At 45.8% G+C, this 20113-nt stretch overlaps 5 protein-coding genes across 18 annotated transcripts; 3 read left to right on the top strand and 2 right to left on the bottom strand.

The window, feature by feature from the left end:
• The first annotated feature begins 1630 nt into the window (after positions 1 to 1630).
• Positions 1631 to 3181, top strand: H257_16408 (calcium/proton exchanger). Its single transcript, XM_009844820.1, has one exon. It carries the CDS (start codon positions 1662 to 1664, stop codon positions 2859 to 2861), a length of 1200 nt encoding a protein of 399 aa, XP_009843122.1. The 5' UTR covers positions 1631 to 1661; the 3' UTR covers positions 2862 to 3181.
• A 388-nt stretch (positions 3182 to 3569) lies between these two features.
• H257_16409 (AGC protein kinase) lies at positions 3570 to 10179 on the top strand. 14 transcript variants are annotated; one of them, XM_009844834.1, is made up of 14 exons: positions 3570 to 4022; positions 4076 to 4176; positions 4242 to 4504; positions 4559 to 4824; positions 5844 to 5947; positions 5996 to 6074; positions 6126 to 6188; positions 6244 to 6513; positions 6568 to 6618; positions 6779 to 6879; positions 7977 to 8183; positions 8864 to 8990; positions 9817 to 9944; positions 9994 to 10179. In XM_009844834.1, exons 1-14 carry the CDS (start codon positions 3590 to 3592, stop codon positions 10156 to 10158), a joined length of 2358 nt encoding a protein of 785 aa, XP_009843136.1. In that variant the 5' UTR covers positions 3570 to 3589; the 3' UTR covers positions 10159 to 10179. The 14 variants fall into 14 exon arrangements, with proteins under 14 accessions (XP_009843136.1, XP_009843129.1, XP_009843126.1 ...); XM_009844827.1 differs by having other exon boundaries at positions 6135 to 6188; XM_009844824.1 differs by having other exon boundaries at positions 4076 to 4504.
• A 1075-nt stretch (positions 10180 to 11254) lies between these two features.
• Positions 11255 to 12538, bottom strand: H257_16410 (hypothetical protein; the record flags this gene model as incomplete). Its single annotated transcript, XM_009844835.1, has 2 exons — positions 12332 to 12538; positions 11255 to 12276 (listed from the first exon to the last, which is right to left on the bottom strand). Exons 1-2 carry the CDS (start codon positions 12528 to 12530, stop codon positions 11255 to 11257), a joined length of 1221 nt encoding a protein of 406 aa, XP_009843137.1. The 5' UTR covers positions 12531 to 12538.
• Positions 12539 to 13231: 693 nt separating this feature from the next.
• Positions 13232 to 13997, top strand: H257_16411 (hypothetical protein). The gene has a single exon (XM_009844836.1). It carries the CDS (start codon positions 13263 to 13265, stop codon positions 13902 to 13904), a length of 642 nt encoding a protein of 213 aa, XP_009843138.1. The 5' UTR covers positions 13232 to 13262; the 3' UTR covers positions 13905 to 13997.
• A 2964-nt stretch (positions 13998 to 16961) lies between these two features.
• On the bottom strand, positions 16962 to 17546 carry H257_16412 (hypothetical protein; the record flags this gene model as incomplete). The annotated part of the gene is made up of 1 exon (XM_009844837.1): positions 16962 to 17546. One exon carries the CDS (start codon positions 17544 to 17546, stop codon positions 16962 to 16964), a length of 585 nt encoding a protein of 194 aa, XP_009843139.1.
• Between the last annotated feature and the right edge of the window lie 2567 nt (positions 17547 to 20113).

A 20113-nucleotide genomic window follows, 5' to 3' on the forward strand; every position in this document is an offset into this window, starting at 1 on the left:
ATTGACTAATAGTTTTAATAACTCGTAATGTGATGGGTTTTGTCTTCTGGAGTTTGCCAGGGTATCAACCCCCTCCTGAATTCGAATATGTTATCCACCCAATCAGGGCACTTTCGTTGTCGTGGTTTGACAAAACATATGGATTATTCTGACCAATCAGAGACTTGGTACCCAAGCAAATATCCTGTAGCATTTTATACCTCTTAGTCCTGTGATACCTCTAATATCGGATTGCGATCAAAGGTTCGCTATTGTGGGGGACTACTGTATTTAAATTACTCAAGCGTTGGCGTTCACAGTCAATACAATCAGGATGCTCAGTATTGTAGTACTCGTAACGAGAAGTGCGCCTTTGCCCATAACTATTGCAGTTTGAATCCAATCGAAAGCCTCACCCCTCACGCTACGCACGTTATCAAATCCTGAAGAGTGATCTATTTTGTATTGCAATTGCCAACTTACAAAAAAATATATGGGGAAAGGGCCTCCAATTCGAATTGCCCAATAAGAATATTTGAAAAATCTACATATTTACAGTTTTGCAATAACTCTCATTTGACCGCAAATTGGAGAATTTTACCTTACAATAACACTGTAAAATAAACGTATAAGTCGTGAATTCTGCTTTGCCAGTTGTATGCACTACTTTCATTTGATTTCAATATGAATTTGAAGTGTGAGGAAACATATGGACAATATTTTAAAACTATCTTATTGTATGCTTATGAATATACCGGTAATAAAAAACATGATTATGAAAATGAAGAAAGGCAAGAATTGACGAGGGAGGGGCAAGAATTAATCGTTAGCTGAAACATGGCGTACTGGCTCACTTGACCACCAAAGCTAAAATTCCCATTTAAGCTCCCGATAATATGGCGAGTACAAAGCATCAAACCCGTCGAACCTACCACACCGCGAGGGGTGAAACGACTGATTTCTGTAAAAAGTTGAGGTGTCATTGACAGTCAATACAGTAGAAGTCGGAGTATTTTCGGTGACTCTGGTGTGAAATTCAGTAACTGGGCAGGCAGCACGATGCTTGTTTATATTGAAATCGAATATCTTGGTTATAGTATCTAATTTAATGTCAACTACCCATCCTTTGGATCCATGGATGCTTTTTCGCACCACTTCAACAAAAACTCCAAGTCGTAGTGATTGTCCCACTTGGATATGAGAAATGCACTTGAAGCTCGGACCTATGAAAGCTGAACATTTTCTACAGTGTGAAGTCAATTGGCTGCTGGTTAAAGACTGTGTTCGACCTGCTGTCGACAGTGACTATTTGATCGACAAGCAATGGACTTGGTTAGTCGTCGCTGAGCTGTCCAACCTTGAGATCATCCACAACGGCCACAAATACAGCCCCGAACCCAAGCTGCTACCTGCAAACTAAAATCACCTCCAGTCAGTCCTAGGACGTATTCATATCCATGGTGATATACTTGGTTTTACTATGCATAAAGCGTCAGATTTTTCTATTGGGAGCATGACGTCATCCCTCCTCACTTCCTCGTCCCAGTGTCGGAAGATATGTCCACGCATGTAAACGTTCGGACGACATACAAATATCCAGTCGATGTCGTTATTTTTATTCCAACCCCACAACATAAAAACCCAACGGATTTGGACCTCCTCACATTTGAATTATCTCTGCCATGGCCACGCAAGCCAAAGCTATCGCGATCAAGTCGGTGCGCAACTTGCCGATTGACAGTGAATCGCTGCCGTTGAAGGGCGGAGAGGGCGCTGCCCACCACCAACCCAACGACCTTCGCGCGTTCTGGGACCTTGTCGCCGGGTCACCTGTGAGCTGGTTGTTGCTCGTGACCCCGTTCGCGATCTGGTCGTACCTGGCGCAATGGGGCGCCGTGTGGGTGTTCACGCTGAACTTCTTGGCGATGATGCCGCTGGCCAACATCCTCGGTGAAGCGACGGAGAACTTGGCCGAACACACCGGCGACACGATCGGCGGCCTCGTGAACGCGTCGTTCGGGAACGCCGTGGAAATCATCATCGCTATCTTCGCGTTGAAGGCCGGCGAAATCGAACTGGTGCAGTCGTCGTTGATCGGGTCCATGTTGTCCAACTTGCTCCTCGTGCTCGGCATGTGCTTCATCTCGGGCCACCTCGGCGGTGCCAAGGAATCGACCTTCTCCGGCGTCGGCGCGTCCATCAACATGTCGTTGTTGTTCGTCGCATCGTTTGCCATGTTGGTCCCTTCGTACTACGCGCAATCCGTGTCGCATGCCGACGAAGGCGACCACAGTATTGCCGTCTTGGGCCTCTCTCGCATGTCTGCTATCTTCCTCGTGTTGATGTACGTGCAGTTGATGTTCTTCCAGTTGGTGACCCACAAGCCGGCCGACATCGCGAACGACGGCCACGGCCCTGCATTGTCGTTGGTCGGCGCCACCGTGGTCCTGCTCCTGTCTACCGTGTCTGTCGCGTTCTTGTCCGAGTTCTTGGTGAGCTCGGTCGACGAATTGACGGAAACCTCCGGCATCCCCAAGGCGTTCATCGGTATCATCGTGCTCCCGATCGTCGGTAACGCCGTCGAGCACATCACTGCCCTCAAGGTCGCGTACAAGGACAACATGGAGCTCGCCATGGGTGTGGCCGTCGGCTCTGCGACTCAAATCTCGCTGTTCGTCGTGCCCGTGTGTGTGATCGCCGGCTGGATCATGGGCCAGCCCATGACGCTGGCGTTCAACACGTTCGAAGCGCTCACGTATGTGTTTACGACGTTGATCGTGTACGTGATCGTCGCGGACGGCAAGTCCAACTGGCTCGAAGGCTCCATGCTCCTCACGCTGTACATCCTCGTGGGGCTGTCGTTGCTGGAAATCACCATTTAAAAGTCCTACTACTCGTGTCTGTTCGATTTTTTGACGTTGGAGAGAATAGTACTTTTGGCCAATGAAACGTGTCCATTTTCATATTGGCCAATCATCGTGTCGCTCGACAGATTGGAGCGATCGCATTGGTCGACCTCTCTTGCCAGGAAGTGTTGCCACGTCATACGATCGGTACATGAAGCGAGGCTTCGATGAAGATGACCTACGACGAGGGTTGATGTGGAAACGTATATATCTATCTATCTACAGTATACGTATGTATGTTATGTGTGTATGTGTATGTACATTGACTGTGATGTCAACCAAGGCGTAACTTTAGCCACTGTGAAAGACACGAATATTACTATTTATTAACACATATAGTACACTATTGTACTATTGTAGTACTGTATTAAATAGTTATAATTCTCGTACTGTACTGTAATACTGTAGTAGTACTATTAATAGTAGTAGCATTTATTAATAGGAGGTCTATTGCAATTACAGTACTATTGATAGTACAAGTAATACTGTACTAAAAGTCTCACAGAGCAATACCCTCCACACACCCCTGCATTTCATCAATACAAGAGCGTTTAGTAGACAATATTAATAGTTGTCGTTACCCATGTAGTACTACTACTAGTACGTCACTATTTAGAAATCGTTAGTGACACTGGAACCGAACCGCGGTTCACTGGATCCTCGTCGCTGATTGGCCCGCTTGGATTCCTCGGTTGCAATCCTGGATGACGACATCGCTGACTTCGCGGCGCCCGCCGCTTCGGCCCCATCCAAGCATCCCTCCGTCTGCCTTGTACGCTCCTGGTGGTCATGGAGGTGCACCGTCGTCTTCGATGATGGAGCTCGAGTTGATTCGCACCATCTTGGGCGACGAAGTGCCCACGAGTGTCCTGCTGTCGTGCCTCCATGCCGCGTCAAACGACGTGTCCACGGCGGTCAACTTGTACTTTAGTCAGCAGCCGACCACGGACGTCCCCGTGGATCTCACCAAGAGCATTCGAAGCTCCATGCCCGTGACGTTGCATCCATTTGACGAACCTGGCATGCTCAGCAACTTGAACTTGGCAGCGACGTTGACCACGGGCGCCGTGGACGCGATCAACGCCGCGAACGAGCGGTTCAAGGTGCTTCGGTTCCGAAAGCGCGGCAACCCTCTAGGTACTTCCCATCTCACGATATCAACTCGTCCATGACGGGGTCGTATCGTGCAGGGGCGGCGGACATGCTGCTGCGGAACGGCGACATCGTGTCCCTCGAGTGCAACGGGTTGTGGCTGTGCGCCCGCAAGAACAACGCATTGCAGTGGAAACCTGTCCGACATCTACCTCTCCCATCTCGTCCATCTTATCGCATGAGATTCGGCTGCTGTCCTTGTAGGTATCCGACACGGACGACCGCAACAAATTTGTCATGCGCGGGCTCGCCTTGGGCACAGTCCTCACCGTCGGCGAGCCGTTCTTCTTGACATCATACCGGTGGAAAGAGCGCGAAATCGCCATCCGACGCACGCAGAGCATTGGACTTACCCTCAACCTCCCATGGAACAAGCCATCCTCGACCTCTGAACTCGCATCCCCCAATAGCAATAACACTCTCAACCACGTCCACCGATGCTTTCTCGGCCTCGCCCGGTCCACCGAGTGCGAACACAGTGTCATATTCAAGCATTCACATATATTTTGTACTACGAGTAGGGGCGACTGGCGGCTCTACTTTCGCGCGGCGCCGACGCCCAAAGCCGCCGCGTCCATGGCCACCGCCGCGGCCATGTCCGTTGCCCCCCTCAATATCCGCGTGGAAGCCCCCATAAAGCGCCGCGTATCCCGGCTCAGTCGAGTGGCCGAAGATGACGAAGGCACCAGCAGCCCTACGGACATGCGGCGGATCGAGCAAATGCAAATGGTGCTTGGATTGGCCACGTGTTCCAAGGAAACCCTCGTCGAGTACTTGGATGGTGCTGGTATGCTTTGGTCGTTGTATGATATTGTGAATTCTTGGCTATAAACGTTTAAAATTCGCGTGGTTTTCGTCGAATCCAAACATATTAAATCACGCTGGCGTTGTGATTGGTTGAATATATACTTGAAATCTCTGTAAGAACCAATCAAATTGGAGTAGCCAACAACGTCGATCGATGATTCGGCGGCGAGATTATTCGATTCGATCGACGGGGTCTGGACATATTTGTAGTACCGAATCCACAACTCTTTGGTTCATATATATTATATATTTTGTCTTTCTTTCAGCCAAAATATGTGGACTACTACTTTTGCGCTGATTTTTGCCAAATCCTTGGATCGATTATTTCTACTGCTGCATCTTGTATGGAAAACATGTGTATGATACCCATCACACTAATTCAAGTCACACCCTAATTCTTGTGTTTAGTGTTAGTTGGTCATACTATTTTGTGTCGCCCACACCAATTGTTCCTTGTAGAGTGGCGAGAAATCTGTTTTTGCCTTGTACGTTCTCGAGTTTCAAATCAAACATATATATATTCTCGAGCGAGAAATGAAATGTATATTTCTATACATGTATTTACATTCTGGAGAGTTGAATGAAGTATATATATGCATATACACACCTACTTCTCGAGTTTCGAATGAAATATGTATAGATATTTATACATTCTCAAATGTCATCCGAGTTTCGAACGATATATATATATATATATATATATATATTTATTTATACATTCTGGAGTTCAGATAGATATAGGTATGTATACATTGTCAAGTTTTAGAATTAACACAACAACAACGTTTTCAAGCGCTTGTTAATTACTAGTAATATATATATATAGTGCATGTTAATTTATTTATATATATATCCATTCCCGAATTTCGAAAGTAAAACCCTACAATACCATGTAGTAACATATGTAAACATATCTATCTATGTATCGTTGAATGGTTGTGTATCTGTATTACTATAAATATATATAAATAAATATATATATATACAAAATACGCATAGGAGGGAATGTACAAATTGCGTTGGAGCATTACTTTATGACGACTCACACGGATCGAAAGCGGTCGCGACCAGACAGCACGCTGCTACTGCCCATGCCTCGCCAGGTATAAAACGAGGAATTCCTTTATTCCTATGATCATATATATACATAGAGCATGCCGCCACCGCCGCCGCCGCCGCCATCGCTTCCGTCGCCAACATTGGCATCTTCGTTGCAACAACATATGACTGGTAGTACACATGTCTCCATTTCGAAGGGACTAAAGGAGCTGATATATGCAGGGGATGCAGCCGCCGCCGCCGTCGGTCGGTCGCCCCCCAAGGCGTCGGTGCAGATTCCACCGCGTACCAAACTCTAGTACTCACTTGTCCGTGGAAGTTGACAATATTGATGTGTTAGCACCGCCGACGTCGATGCTGCAAAAGCCGCTGACGATCGAGGATTTCGAGATGCTCAACGTACTGGGGCGAGGCAGCTTTGGCGCTGTGATGATGGTGCGGTACAAGCAAGATGGACGCATCTTTGCGATCAAGATCCTCAAGAAGAGCGCCATGGACGCGACAGACATGCAGAACGCCATGGAGGAACGCCAGATCCTGCAACGCGTCAAGCACCCGTACGTGTCGTCGCTCGTGTTTGCGTTTCAGACCAGCGAGCGACTCTACCTTGGTAAGTGTCCTTGCTTCGTATCCTTATCCTTATCCTCGTCGCCGCGATATCTAGGCATGAAGTTTTATGCCGCCGGCGACCTCTTCTACCACCTCAACCAAAAAGGTATCTTTGTTTTGTGGCAAGGTGTAACTGTCGATCATTTGATTGGCTGCAATTTTTCGAATTCTGTAACCGTCACTCGTTTGATTGGCTGCAATCGTTCGAATTCTGTAACTGTCGATCATTCGATTGGCTGAAATCATTTTATTTTATCCAATCCCAGGTGGCGGATTGCCGTTGGCCGACGCCCGTCTCTACGCCGCCGAGCTCGTGCTCGCGATATCGTACTTGCATTCGCTCAACATTTTGTACAGGGATTTAAAGGTGCGTTGTCTTTTGATTGGCTGATATTCCATTCCGTTCGTTCGTTTGATTGGTGGAAAAAAAAACCCTCGTTTGAAATCTACCTACATAATTGGTATTTTGTCGCGATGGGTTGCGATGCCGTAGCATATCCTGTACACAACTTATGTATAGTTTGTGTTGTAAATATTTTTTCGTAACTAAAGGATATTTTGCTTTAGTTTAAAAATACATATTGTCGATTTGATATACAAATTTTTGGGGACGGGGGTGCAATCGAATCGCGCCGACCAAACCGATCCCCAATCGATCTGATTGGTTGAATTTCATTGAGAAATGGGTTTTGATTGGTTAATAATTTTGAGGTTATCTGAAGTAGCCAATCAAATCGATTTAAATTCCAACGAGAAACCACAACACGAAATTTCACTCGAAAGTACAATACATCAATCCATATTGTCCTTTGAGGACTTTCGTGTGCTGAGTCACCAAATCCACCGAAAATCGATTGTTTGGATTCACACTAATTGAAGTTCATACACGAATTCGACGTTGTACGGTTGAAGGAAGAATAGAATTTGTGATTGGCTACTTGATATTCGTGTTGTGGGTTTTGATTGGTCGTATATCTCTGCACCCGATTTGGTGCAACGTGATTTGATTGGCTCAGGCGGTTTTTGCATTCATGATTCTCGAACGACCATTGATTCTGCTCGTGGCTCCAGTGTAGAATAATACTCGCAACAACGATATATATATATAAATATATTGTCTCCTTTTACCCAAAATTTATGTGCTGGCTCGCCAAATGTATCGATTCTTGGTACTAAATTTTGTATGTAAACAGCTGTCCTGTGGCGATATATGTAATACCACTAATTGAAATCACACACTAATTTGACGTTGATCATGGTTGTTTCCTGCAATCGGATTGGCTAAATACTTCTACCGATGATTCTTCTTTTGTACATTTGGTTGTGTTCGATTATGCATTCTCCATGTCGCTCCAGTTTAGAATAAACACAGCAATATATATAAATATATCGACTAAACACAACGATATATATATATATCTCGTTGTATCGAGGGCTGAGTTGTCCAAATGTGTATGTATGTAGCCGTCCAACATAATGATCGACGAACAAGGCCATATTGGTATTGTGGATTTTGGGCTATCCAAGCAGCATATCCAAGGCACTTCTCACGGCGTTAAGACCCTGTCGGGTACGGCCGAGTACGTCGCCCCTGAAGCTCTCGTCCAGACTGCCGACGGTACCCGCGACTATGGCAAAGCCTACGATTGGTGGAGCTTTGGCATTGTCCTGGTAGATATATATATATATATATACATGGAGGATGATATATATATATACATTGGAGGATGATATATATATATACATTGGAGGATGATATACGGCGCTCTTATATACTAGTATTTCGGATCTTTATGTGCGGATTCATTCACGAAAATCGATCGGTTGTTCTTTTTTTTTTTTAACTTTTGTTGTAGATAGCGCTTGTGAAACCCTTTTTTGTATTTTCACGTACATGGAAGGTTCGATGGTTGCAGGCATTTGATTGGCCACTTGATTCGGGTGTTGGGTTTTGATTGGTCGATCGATTGGTCTGTCGATTTGATGCTACTCATTCAATCGAGCACCCCACTCTAATTTCGAATCGAATGGACAATATATATATATATATATATATATACACTATAAGACTGTATCCGGATGCCCATCACACTAATTCTAGTCCTACACCTTGATGGGGAGTTTGTTTCTATAATATAGCGTTGTCCCATTGTGCGCCATGAATAATTAATTCTAGTTTTCAGTGGCCACCATTGGGGATTGTCCTTAAATAGTGTTGCACGCGTATCACACTAATTGATGTTCTACTACACCCGTTCATATTTTTCGACACACAATACATATATATTATATATTGGTTCTACCAGGGTTTCTGCGATACAGTGCTGGATATCTCATGGACTTGTATGTAGTACGAGATGATTGTGGGGGTGAGCCCGTTCTATCATGACAATGAGCGCACGATGCTGCAGCGCATCGTCCATGCCGACGTCCGATTTCCCGCCGATTTTCCCAAAGACGCGAAGTCCCTTGTGCGCGGTCGGTATACAGTGCTCTGATGTTGTCCATTTATAATGTATCAAAAAATATGTGGCCATTTATTGCCGTTTTCGCTGAAATATGGACTTGTCAGGTGATTCAAATGAGTCGATTCGTCTATGATGATGATTTTTAGCGTCCTCAATGTATGGTATACATATTTAAAGATGTACGTTTTGGCTGGTAACTATATACTGATCGATGATTGGTTCGATTTTCTCAATCGTGGATATGGGATTGCGGAGTGGTTGAACTGATGCAACGTACCTGATTGGCTAAATACTCGCGCTTGAATTTGGCCTACACACAATATAGTATACATACAGTATCACGAGTCGTAGTTGTGAAAATGAGCGTTGTCCAAATCTATCGCAAAAAAGTGATGGAATTGCATTATCTCGTCAAGAATCGTCCATCACACTATTTTACACGCCCACACACTAATAATCTACTAGCTGATTGGGTACCGTTTGCGATTTGTGCACCAATTTTTTATTATATTTTTTGGGGTACACTGTGGAGTGATGCTAATTAATCTCTCTGGTAAAATTTGGACTTTTTTGCGGATTTGCCAAATATCCATTCGATCATCGATTTTTTTTGTACTGACCTTTGTACGTATTTATGTCACACAATCATCAGTTGTTGATAGGTTGAACAGATGATTTCCTGCAATCTGATTGGCTCAATTCTTCTGCACCTTTGGCTGTGTCGATGATATATCCATTCTCCAGTTTTGAAAATAAACACAATACATACAAGCTATCATCATCATATCGAGCTCTTTTTAGTATATATATATATATATTGATTGATCGATATTTAGGACTACTTAACCGAGACCCGAAAGCGCGCTTATCTGGTGACGCTATCCAGTCACATCCGTTCTTTGCGTCGATCCAGTGGACCAAATTGTATCAGCGCCAAGTGCCGGCGTATTGGACGCCCGATTTGGTACGTGACTTGGGACATTTGACATGTGTGAATAAGTGAATGAATATAGTCGAGTGAGACAGATACAAAGTACGTGGACCCAGTGTTCACCAAGGATGGTCCACCGTCGGCGGTGTATGACGTGGCAGCGTCCCATGGCAAGAAGGACTGGAGCAAACGGTTCAGCCAGTTTTCATTTGACTTTCACCGCGACGACAATAGTAGTAAAAAATAGTAAAAAAACGTTCATCTTCAACTTTGTATACGATACATGGAATAAGCTTCAAATCGATCCTCGAATCGATCGTCGAATAATCAGCTGCCAAATCTAATTTATATCCGAGAAAAAGAAGGGAATACATATTGTATTATTCTAAACTGGAGCGACTTGGAGAATGAATCGACACAATTAAATGTACAGAAGAATCGACAGAAGGATATTTAGCCAATCACGTTGCAGGAAACCGTCATCAATGTCAAATTAGTGTATGATTTCAATTAGTGTGATACCCATCACCACAGGACACCTTTTTACATACAAAATTCAGTACAAAGAATCGATCGATAGATTTGGCGAGTCAGCACAAAAGTCAACCAAATTTTGGCTAAAAGGAGGACAATATCACATCGATACGATTGCTGCCACAAACTGGAGCGGTGTGGAATCCCATCATCAGGTCCAATACAACATACCTAGTAGTAATACTATTAGTACAATGCAACACCCTGAAGGCCCTGTCATTGTACTAATAGTATTACTAGGTATTTTTTGGCCAAACCCCCTTGTCACCACGTTTATTCTCCGTCGATTGTTTGTCCTGAATTTTGTATATATCGTACATGGCCAGTTTAAGCTGCACTCAAATTGGCCAATGGAATTGCTTGAATCCAGGAATAGCCAATCGAATCGCTAGAATTGCGAAAACACCACAAAAGAAGCAAAACTCCACATACGTATTTTAAGCTTAAACCATACATAACCTCCTATGTTGCCTCGATTTAGTGGAAATCGACGTCCACCCATGGTTTAATTCAGTACATTTTTTGGGATATCTCAGCAACCAATGGGAGTTGCTGTTTGAATATGCTGAGCCAATTAAAATGCTGGAAACGTAGTTATTTCTACCAATGAGCGAACGCAATTGTGCAAGGACTTTCCATACAACTACAGTATCCACACTAATTCTCTGATTTGCTACAGAATATGACTTGTGCCTTTGGTTGTTTGAACTGTAAATACACCAATATCACCTATTAATAGTACTAACTACTATTTATGTGGGTTGGGTTGAATTATAATTTAGAGCGCTACCTTGTCAATGTGTAGCTAGCTAGCTAACTGGCTCATCCTCCGTTTCGTCACCATCCACGTCGCCATCGTCACCATCCACGTCGTCATCGTCACCATCCACGGGACTGTCATCTTCGTGATCTTCCATGGCGTCGTCGTCACCTTCCACGTCGTCACCATCGACGTCGCCATCGTCACCTTCCATGTCGCCATCGTCACCTTCCACGTCGTCATCGTCACCATCGACGTCGTCATCGTCACCATCGACTTCGTCATCGTCACCATTCACGGGACTGTCATCTTCGTGATCTGCTATGGCGTCGTCGTCGCCGTGCATGTCCACGTCCGAAATCGTTTCGTCGTCACTCGACCTACTAGTACTACTACTAGTACTACTACTAGCACAGCACACACCAGTCCTTGCCGTGTCGTCGTCGGTGTTGGCGTCGCTGCTGCCATAGTACAATGGCCCCCAGCCACCATTGTCACCAGCATTGCGACCAGCATTGTCACCAGCATTGTCACCAGCATTGTCATCGCTTTCGTCGTCATCGCTTTCGTCGTCATCGTCGGACGGGTTGATTTCGTCTTCATCTGCTTGATCCATGTCGACAATGAGCTGTTCTGGCTTGGACACATCGTAGCGCTTCTTGAATCCGTGTAACCACCCGTACGTGGCTTTGAATGTCGGCGGTCGGCCATATGCTGGTGCGATTTGCCTCGCGAATTCCACGATGCCCTTGGCCTTGCAGCCAGGAGTGGCGTCGATCCATCGAAGCACTTCTTCGTCGAACGGGACGATGGACGAAAAGCCGCTCCGGCGCTTGTCGCGGAGGTCCTTTCGACCGAGCTTGTATCGCCGAAGTACTTTGTCCTTGTCTCGGCGAAGGTTGTGGATCGCCATGCTCGTCACGCCGTACATCATGGCGACAGTGTACGACGACAACTTTCTCAGCGCCTTCTTCGTCAGGATGTCCACTTTGATGTCGTCCGACAACTTGGTCGCCACGAATCGCGCGGTCCGACGCGGGGGTAACGAATTCACGCCGTACTTCTCCTTTACTACGACAGGCACATCACACGACGATTTCAATGTCACGTGGGCTAACACACATACACGGGATGATCTTGCGCAGCTTGGCGACGTAATACTCGAGCACGCCGTACGCCGCCGCAACTTCCAGGTCCGTGAAGCCCACGCCAGTCTCCATGAAGGCGATGATGTCTAACTGAATCCTTTCCGGGATGCGGTTCGGGTTCTTGTTCTTCTTCTGCGCCGGCGGCGGCGCCAACGCTGGTGGTGGTGCCTTCGCCATAGTTCAATACATTCGAAATCAAGATGACCCAATGGGATGGTCGGGCTATTTCCCTTGCTTTAACGACATAGTATCAGTCCTAAAGGACTATTTACTAATTACTATACTACTCTACAGACTGTAGTGCTCCGGAGTACTGGTACTATTAATAGTGATGTTTCCCTCTCTTTAAGGACATACTGCCAGTAGGAGTACTACCGGTAACGTTAGTCCTACTACTAACTGTAAGTATAAATACTAACTAGTATAAATAGAATGCAATTTATCGATTGGTTTTTGTAATTTATCGATTGGTTTTTTGCAGTTTTAGGGGAAAAGAAAGCACAACCAACAAGCCCTTGGTTTTGGTGGGTGGTGATACTAGAGTCTGGCTTGACTTGTATGGAATGGGATGTTGATTGTTGTGGCAATATGTATTTTTGATCGGATGACAATTGTGCCCGACGAGGGATTTGGCATTAGATTTGGCCGTCGTGCCACTACTGTACTGTATATTGTCCACTCAACATATTGACAAACTTGCCATAATGGTCAGAATGTACGGACAGCCATTGTACACTTTGGTTTCATCTTGGTGGATTTATCCATGGGATTGGGAGTCAAGTTTGCGATCCTGCGTCAGATCCTCCCACTGTCCAAGTCACAGATTTGTTGTTGTTCGGTACTACAGTACACGTAGACACACATTCCCAGTGTATAACGTTACTTTGGACTTGTCAACTTGCAAGCAGCATGCCCGAGGAGCCTCCCCATCTACCAACCCAAATACCTCCACGTTGTTATTTCAACGAATGTATCGCGCCCGCGGTGGACGGCACCACAAAGTGCCACTTCCACCGCCACCGGGGCTCTTGCGCAGTTGATAATTGCCATAATCAAGTGTACGCGCGACAGCTCTGTGTCAAACACGGAGGCAAGCGCCGCTGTGCCATGCCGACTTGCACAGCCAACTCCCGCGTGGGCAACCTATGCTCCCGCCACACGACAGTTGAACTCAAAAAGACATGCTCCGAGCCAGGATGCACCAAACAGCCGCGCGCGCTGGGGCGATGTGTGAGCCACGGAGGCGGCAAAAAGTGTCTGGCCCCGTATTGTACTGCGAATGTACGACTGACCAGCTACTGCTCGCGCCATGCTCAACCCGTGTCATTGCCAGTTGGTGCTCGTCAGCAACTTGCACAGCCACGGGGCTCATCTTGGCAAATGCCACAACAACCACAAACCCCGCCGCTGAATGCACCGAAAATGGAGTATTCGATCGACCCGACCACCTGGATTACATTCGACGGATCAAAGGAAGTTATGAACGCCGTCGTGCATTGGGAACTCGACTGCCTCGAGTCGTTGCGCGTGTTTGACGTCATAGAAATGTAATTGACGAATTCGTGTGCATATTATTTACAGCCAGGTGCCGGTCGAACGTCGTACGCGTGTAGAAGGGAATGGGATAAACATATTCTTTACCAATTGATACTAATATTGTGCTTTTCATGTAATTTACCGTTGTTTATCTGCGTTAAACAACCAACCAGACGTTTAAAATAATATGATTGAAGGTAAAACAACGCTAAACCCAAGTTCTGCATTCAGCAGAATAAAACAACCCTTACTTTATTGTCAGCCGTTAATCGAGTTGCAGCACCAGGCCAACTTACGCAGTGCAACCACGATGCATACATCATTAGGTTGTGAAATCAGAGTACTATACATCGTGTAGTCGTAGTGCACTCTTGCTTTCCATGTATACAGTACTAACGTTAGTACAGATCAAAGTGTTGTAACCATAGCATAGCTTTGAATCATTGGACAGAGCGACGACTAGCCTAACTATATTCCTAACGTTATAAACTACTCGGAGTAGTTAATGTTTGTAGTGATCACGGATGGGAGGTCATGTAAGGTAATGCATCAATTGTTGGCACCAAATTGTGAGACTGTTGGACTTTTAGCCAATAAAATCTCAATAATTCAAGTTGGCCTTGTCTGATTGGATATGATAATATTCGCATCAAAATTTTATTACACGCCTCAATCATGGACTTCGTCAATCTTTTTTCCCTCTAAAACAATAAAATTACTGACATTTTTTTTGAGTTTCGCGGCATTTCCAGTGATGCATGTCAACCAAAAGACCTTGGAAGCGGTCGAGCGTGTTCAAGCAGGCGAGAGCATCGCCACCGTTTCCCGGAGCTCCGATATATCACGCAGCACCCTTTTTCGAGCCCTCAAAAAGGTCAAAGAGGGAAGTGCGCCAACCACCCAAAAACGTGGCCCGAAAACAACGCTGCCCGCGCACGTTGAACAGGACATAGTCACGTGGATTGGAGCGAGACAGCAATCAGGGTGGTCCGTTGACCGCAGCAATATCATGGCGGCAGCGTCGCAGATCTTGTCGGTCGAGCATCAGGCACCACAACTACTTGGACGTGGATGGTACAAGCGTTTCAGCGAACGTCATCGAATTTTGAATGACAGACTTGCTCAGAACTTGTCTAAAGGGTGCAACTCAGTCACACGCGAGGGAACGCTGAAGTATTTCTATGAACTACTTCATGCTTGCTTGCAGTTTAAGTGTACTGCCAGTGACATTTTCAATGTTGACGAAACGAGTTTCAAGACAAAGACAAAAAGCAAGAAAGTTGTGGCTATTCGAGGCTCCAGAAGTGTGCACTTGACGGACCAAAGTGACTCTTACCACTTGTCCATCGTTGTCGCCGCGGCAGCCGACGGCACGCCTGTACCCCCCGCGTTTATCCTGCCCGGCCAAAGCTGTGACACCACTATCCTCGACGACTGCCCTGTTAAAGGCGCTATGGTGACAATTGATGCATTACCTTACATACAGTATATGGTCATAGCTGCTTCAATGTCATTGCGGCAAGCACCTTGACGTGTTGACGTAAAAGAAGTTGTTTGCCAGGATGAAAACGGCAAGCCACTTGTTTTACGCAAGTGCCTGTAAAACTACGTTCAATCAACCAATCATCGCATTAGATGAAGTAATGTTAAACAACGCACCCAACCGTTATTCAAATTACTTTAGACATTATTTAAGCCTGAGAAATTTTAAACAATGAATTTAACCCTGGAATTGCCAAAAAAGGTGCAAAGCACAATACTTCTATTATTAAGTACTAATTACGTAAAGTACAGCAAGAGATATTTTACAAATTAAATTAAAAAATATACATTAATGTCACACAACGAGGACACGCGCCGGTGTTCTACCGTACAGCGATGTAGGTATGGTGCCACATCGTAGAAAACCACGCCATCTTCTTGTTCCATCGCATAGGACATGCAGGTAGCGTGTACTACGCGATGGAATTAATAGCCAAGGTGTTTTGGTCACTTCAGCATCACATGTGATTATTATTGCTCAGAGTTATTTGACCCCAGTGAATTAGCTAAAACACCAGGTATTTATTCAACTTTGTAACACAGTTACAGCAGAAGTACCACTCTTTTAGCCATGTAAAACCGAAGTGCAAAGCACAATTCGAAGTACAAAACACAAAAGGCAAAAGTCTACCGTATACCCCTCGCTTCAGTACCTATGATTTCTCCGGTCGTGTACCTAGTAACAAATATCTGTAAAATACTTTATCCAATGAAATATAAGGGCTGTGATGGATTTACTGTTAGACCAATGTGCAATCCTGAATAGTTTTCAATGTATTTTACGGCATGGGGCTGTACCGGTTTTGATTAGATTTCACTGACATTTTCATAACATAGATACTGAAGCGGGGGGATTCTCGCCATAACTACAGGTAATTGCGTGGTACTACTACAATACTGTAGGTGTTGACGTCGTCTTCAACCGTATCTACAATGTACAGTACATCAACCAACCCTGTTGGATGCCTTTACGACTTGCATCTAATGCACTGTTCAGTAGACCTCTAACCCAGAGACTGAATGACTGGCGAAAGAGAAAGCAGTTAATCATCCCTACAGCATTCATGTAGTATGTGAACGATTGGATGAAGTCCTCACTTTTCAATAAAAAGGATTGACGTTATCGGAATATTGTGAATCATTTCCAATTGAGTCGAAACGATTTCCAATGGTCAAAAAGGAATCATATTCTATTTCTACCATATTCAGCATTGCTGTTCGAACCCAAATCAGAATCTCTGCCACCCACAGCACTTCCAGCAACGAGAGAGCTCTCAGCAGCTAACATAAGAGTCAGTCTCGCCTTGCGTTTCGTCCTGTAGGTACGAACAAACGTCTTTTTGCCCTTGTCCTTCTTTGAACGAATTGAGGACATGCGATTGATGTACTGAGAATACACTTCCCCGTCGTCGGCACGCAGCGGATGCAAGCAGATATGTACGTTTGTGAGCGCCATGCACGTTTAAAACAACACGTCGTAGTTGTCACGCGACCATCGATAGGTCTCACCGCACACAGCCCACAACGTCTTCATCCGGCGAAAACGTTCTCCACGATCACACGATCGCTTGCAATGCGATCGTTCGAGCGGACGTCCTCAAGCGTGAGGATACCACCTGCTGGTTTCTTCTTCGGCAACACAACACGTACGACCCGTTGGATTCCTTGATACCCCTTGTCCGCTATGACGGCCCACTGGTTCGTGCCTTCATCCCCGTGGACGGCAATGCGGTCCTCAGTGGCTTGCTTGGATAGGGCAGACATGTCGGTTGCGTAGCGAACGAACGGGAAGTTAGCGAATTGGTGACCACTGGTTGTGAGCAACGCCATTGAATACTTTTCGACGACGGTAGTCACGTACTTGCGGAGGAGAAAGGGGTGCAGGGTTTTAGCAAAGCTCATCGTTCTCTTTTGGAACGTTGGACTGTGTTGTTTGAATGTGACAGCAACGATATCCCAAGAACCGCAGTGTTTGATTGACGGCAGGAGCATCAGTAGCAGATCGCGTGCAGACACCTCAGACTTGCGTCCTGAGCTGACGTTCCAGTGCTTGGTGACGTAGGTGCGGACGTCGGCCCAGAGTACGTTGAACTCCGACGGACTGAAGTTGGTCATAGTGTGAATGCCGTTTGCTCCTTGGGTCTCAAGGAAAACGTCATAGATTGGGCTTGCAGAGTCAGGGTCTTGATCAGGTTCCTCTGGACGGACCGTGGGGTAGCGTGCACGTTTAGCCTGGCGTTGCTGCTCGAGGTTATCAAGCTAAGCGACTGCTTGGCTGATGCCGCGTGACGTGAGGTGGGTGGGCTGTGGGCCTTGAATGCTAGCTCTACGAGCCATTGAGATGTTTTATGGAAGATTGTGTGTGATGTGTTGGTTTCAATTGCATGGTTGGCTGTAAACCATACCGACTGACAACCAACGGAACTGAAGTCTCGTCGTATGTATTTTTCGTAGTTTGATTATTGTTTTATGAGATATATTATTAGTATTCTCGGAATACAGTGAGTGATTTCCAAAAACATGTTGTGGCTGAGATATGATTCACATCTAACCAGAAGATCCCGATATTAATCTAGTAGTTGACCTATCAAAAATGACGAAGCTGAATTCTATAACTTGAATGTCTAACCAGTCATGAAAATCCCTTCAAGAACAAATAATTGTTCTTGTTAGCTGTTCAGTCACTTGTTGAAGTTCAGTCTATGATCTGGAGGTCTAGTGTAATTTTCGTTTAATCCGTAACGTTATAAGCAGTGCTTGCTCCTCGTTTCAACGGGAACGCAAGGACTGACAGTGAGCGAATACAGTATAGTTGACTGGGGTGTGTGTAGCAATGTGATAGAACAAGCCGCGTATGTTTGATTTTCTACTTGGTCATGTGCAGTTCGGAGTTACGATAATAGTAAAGCAAATGAAACACACGATAGCCTCATCCACTCACTGCACATACAGTATGGAAAAATGGAATTGTCAAGGTGGCGACGTTGTGCGTATAACGTTACTTTAGTTGACATGTCAGTTGCGAAGAGAAAAAACCTGTAAATACTTATTCAGTCAATATATTATTTTCTGCAATACTTCGTTCGTAAACAATACCCATGAAACTTTATAAATCTTGCATTGATTTGCAGAAAGGCGGCAAGTTGCAACAATAATGGCGCCAACTGAACTCGATGGCCGACGCACTGGGCGTCCTAGTACCAAGCAAATCAAGCGAATGCCCAAGAAGCACAAAAACCTCTACCATACCTACGAGAAAAAGCTTCATATATTCAACTGGCGCAAAGAACATTCCATGGAGTCCGCCATCGACACGTTCTTCCCCGGTGTTGCGGGGGACAAGCGCACAACAGTCTGGAAGCAGATCCTGCGCTGGGAATCACAACGGGACCACATCACTATGGCTTGTTCCAAGGCTCGAACGCGGGACATGCGTACACTACGCAAGCAAGGCATATCTACAACGCTCACCCGTGTTGCAGAGGAAAACATTGCTCAATGGGTATCTGAACTTCGTGAAGATGGCATACCTGTATCGAAGACTCTCCTCGCGTGCAAGGCAATGGATGTGGCGTTGGAACAAGGCTTAGTAGTGAACCAGTTCAAGGCAAGTCCATCGTGGATGAAAGGGTTCATGAAGAGGTGGGGACTTGCGATCCGAGCGAAGACTCGCTCTGGCCAAGCGAACCTTGCTGATGGAGAGAAAGTTCTTGCCGAGTTTAAGACGTCTATTCGGAAGGTCATCAAGGATAATCGCATCGTCGAAGTATTCAATGCAGATCAAACAGGAATCAACTACGACTACCTTCCAAAGCAAACGATGGACAAAAAAGGTGCCAAGACTGTGTGGATCAAGGCGTCTGGCCACGACAAGGATCGCGTGACTGCTATGCTTCTGGCCGATTCCAAGGGAACGAAGTATCCTCCGTTTTTGGTCCTGAAGAGTAAAGCATCAACAATCAAGGCAGTTGTTCAAGAAAACCTTACCCAACGTCACGGTTTTGGGCGTCAAGTTTGGAAGGAAATCGAAGAACTCGAAGCCAACTTCCCCCTCCAAATCTACGGGAACCCTTCGGCCTGGTGGAATGACGGTATTTCTTTGCGCTTCCTTGACTTCCACTTTGGACACCGACGCGGCCAAGCCGTGGACCCAGTCTTGCTCCTATGGGATGACTTTAGTGCTCACTTCACTGATGAAGTTGTCGAACGAGCGAAGGATCTACAAGTGTACCTCTACCGTGTGCCGCCAACTTTCACATGGATATGCCAGCCTGCCGATGTTGCTTGGATGAAGCCTATCAAAGCATCAATGCGACGTAAATGGGTTGACTACCTACGACGATCAATTGAGCTTAACCGCCGAGGCGGAGGCAGGGCGTTTCGACTGAAGTGTCCTGAGCTGGGGATATCGTCGAGTGGATCTCTGATGTCTGGGACGAACTGCCTACGACAACAATTGTGAAAGGATTCGAAAAGTGTCAAATTATTGACCCAGGTACCGCTCTTGTAGACCATACACAACAGGATCCCGAAGACTCTAGTGGCGATGACGTCTTGCAGGATCTCTGCGACACTGGTTTTTTCGGGGCTTTGGATCCAGAAGACGACGTTTCCCTTACGTTGGCGGAGTGCATTGACTGAAGTAGTTAGGTCTACGAAATGTAGCTGAGAAATTGAATACT

Source organism: Aphanomyces astaci (assembly GCF_000520075.1).
Source record: "Aphanomyces astaci strain APO3 unplaced genomic scaffold supercont1.86, whole genome shotgun sequence".
NCBI classification, from domain to species: domain Eukaryota; phylum Oomycota; class Saprolegniomycetes; order Saprolegniales; family Verrucalvaceae; genus Aphanomyces; species Aphanomyces astaci.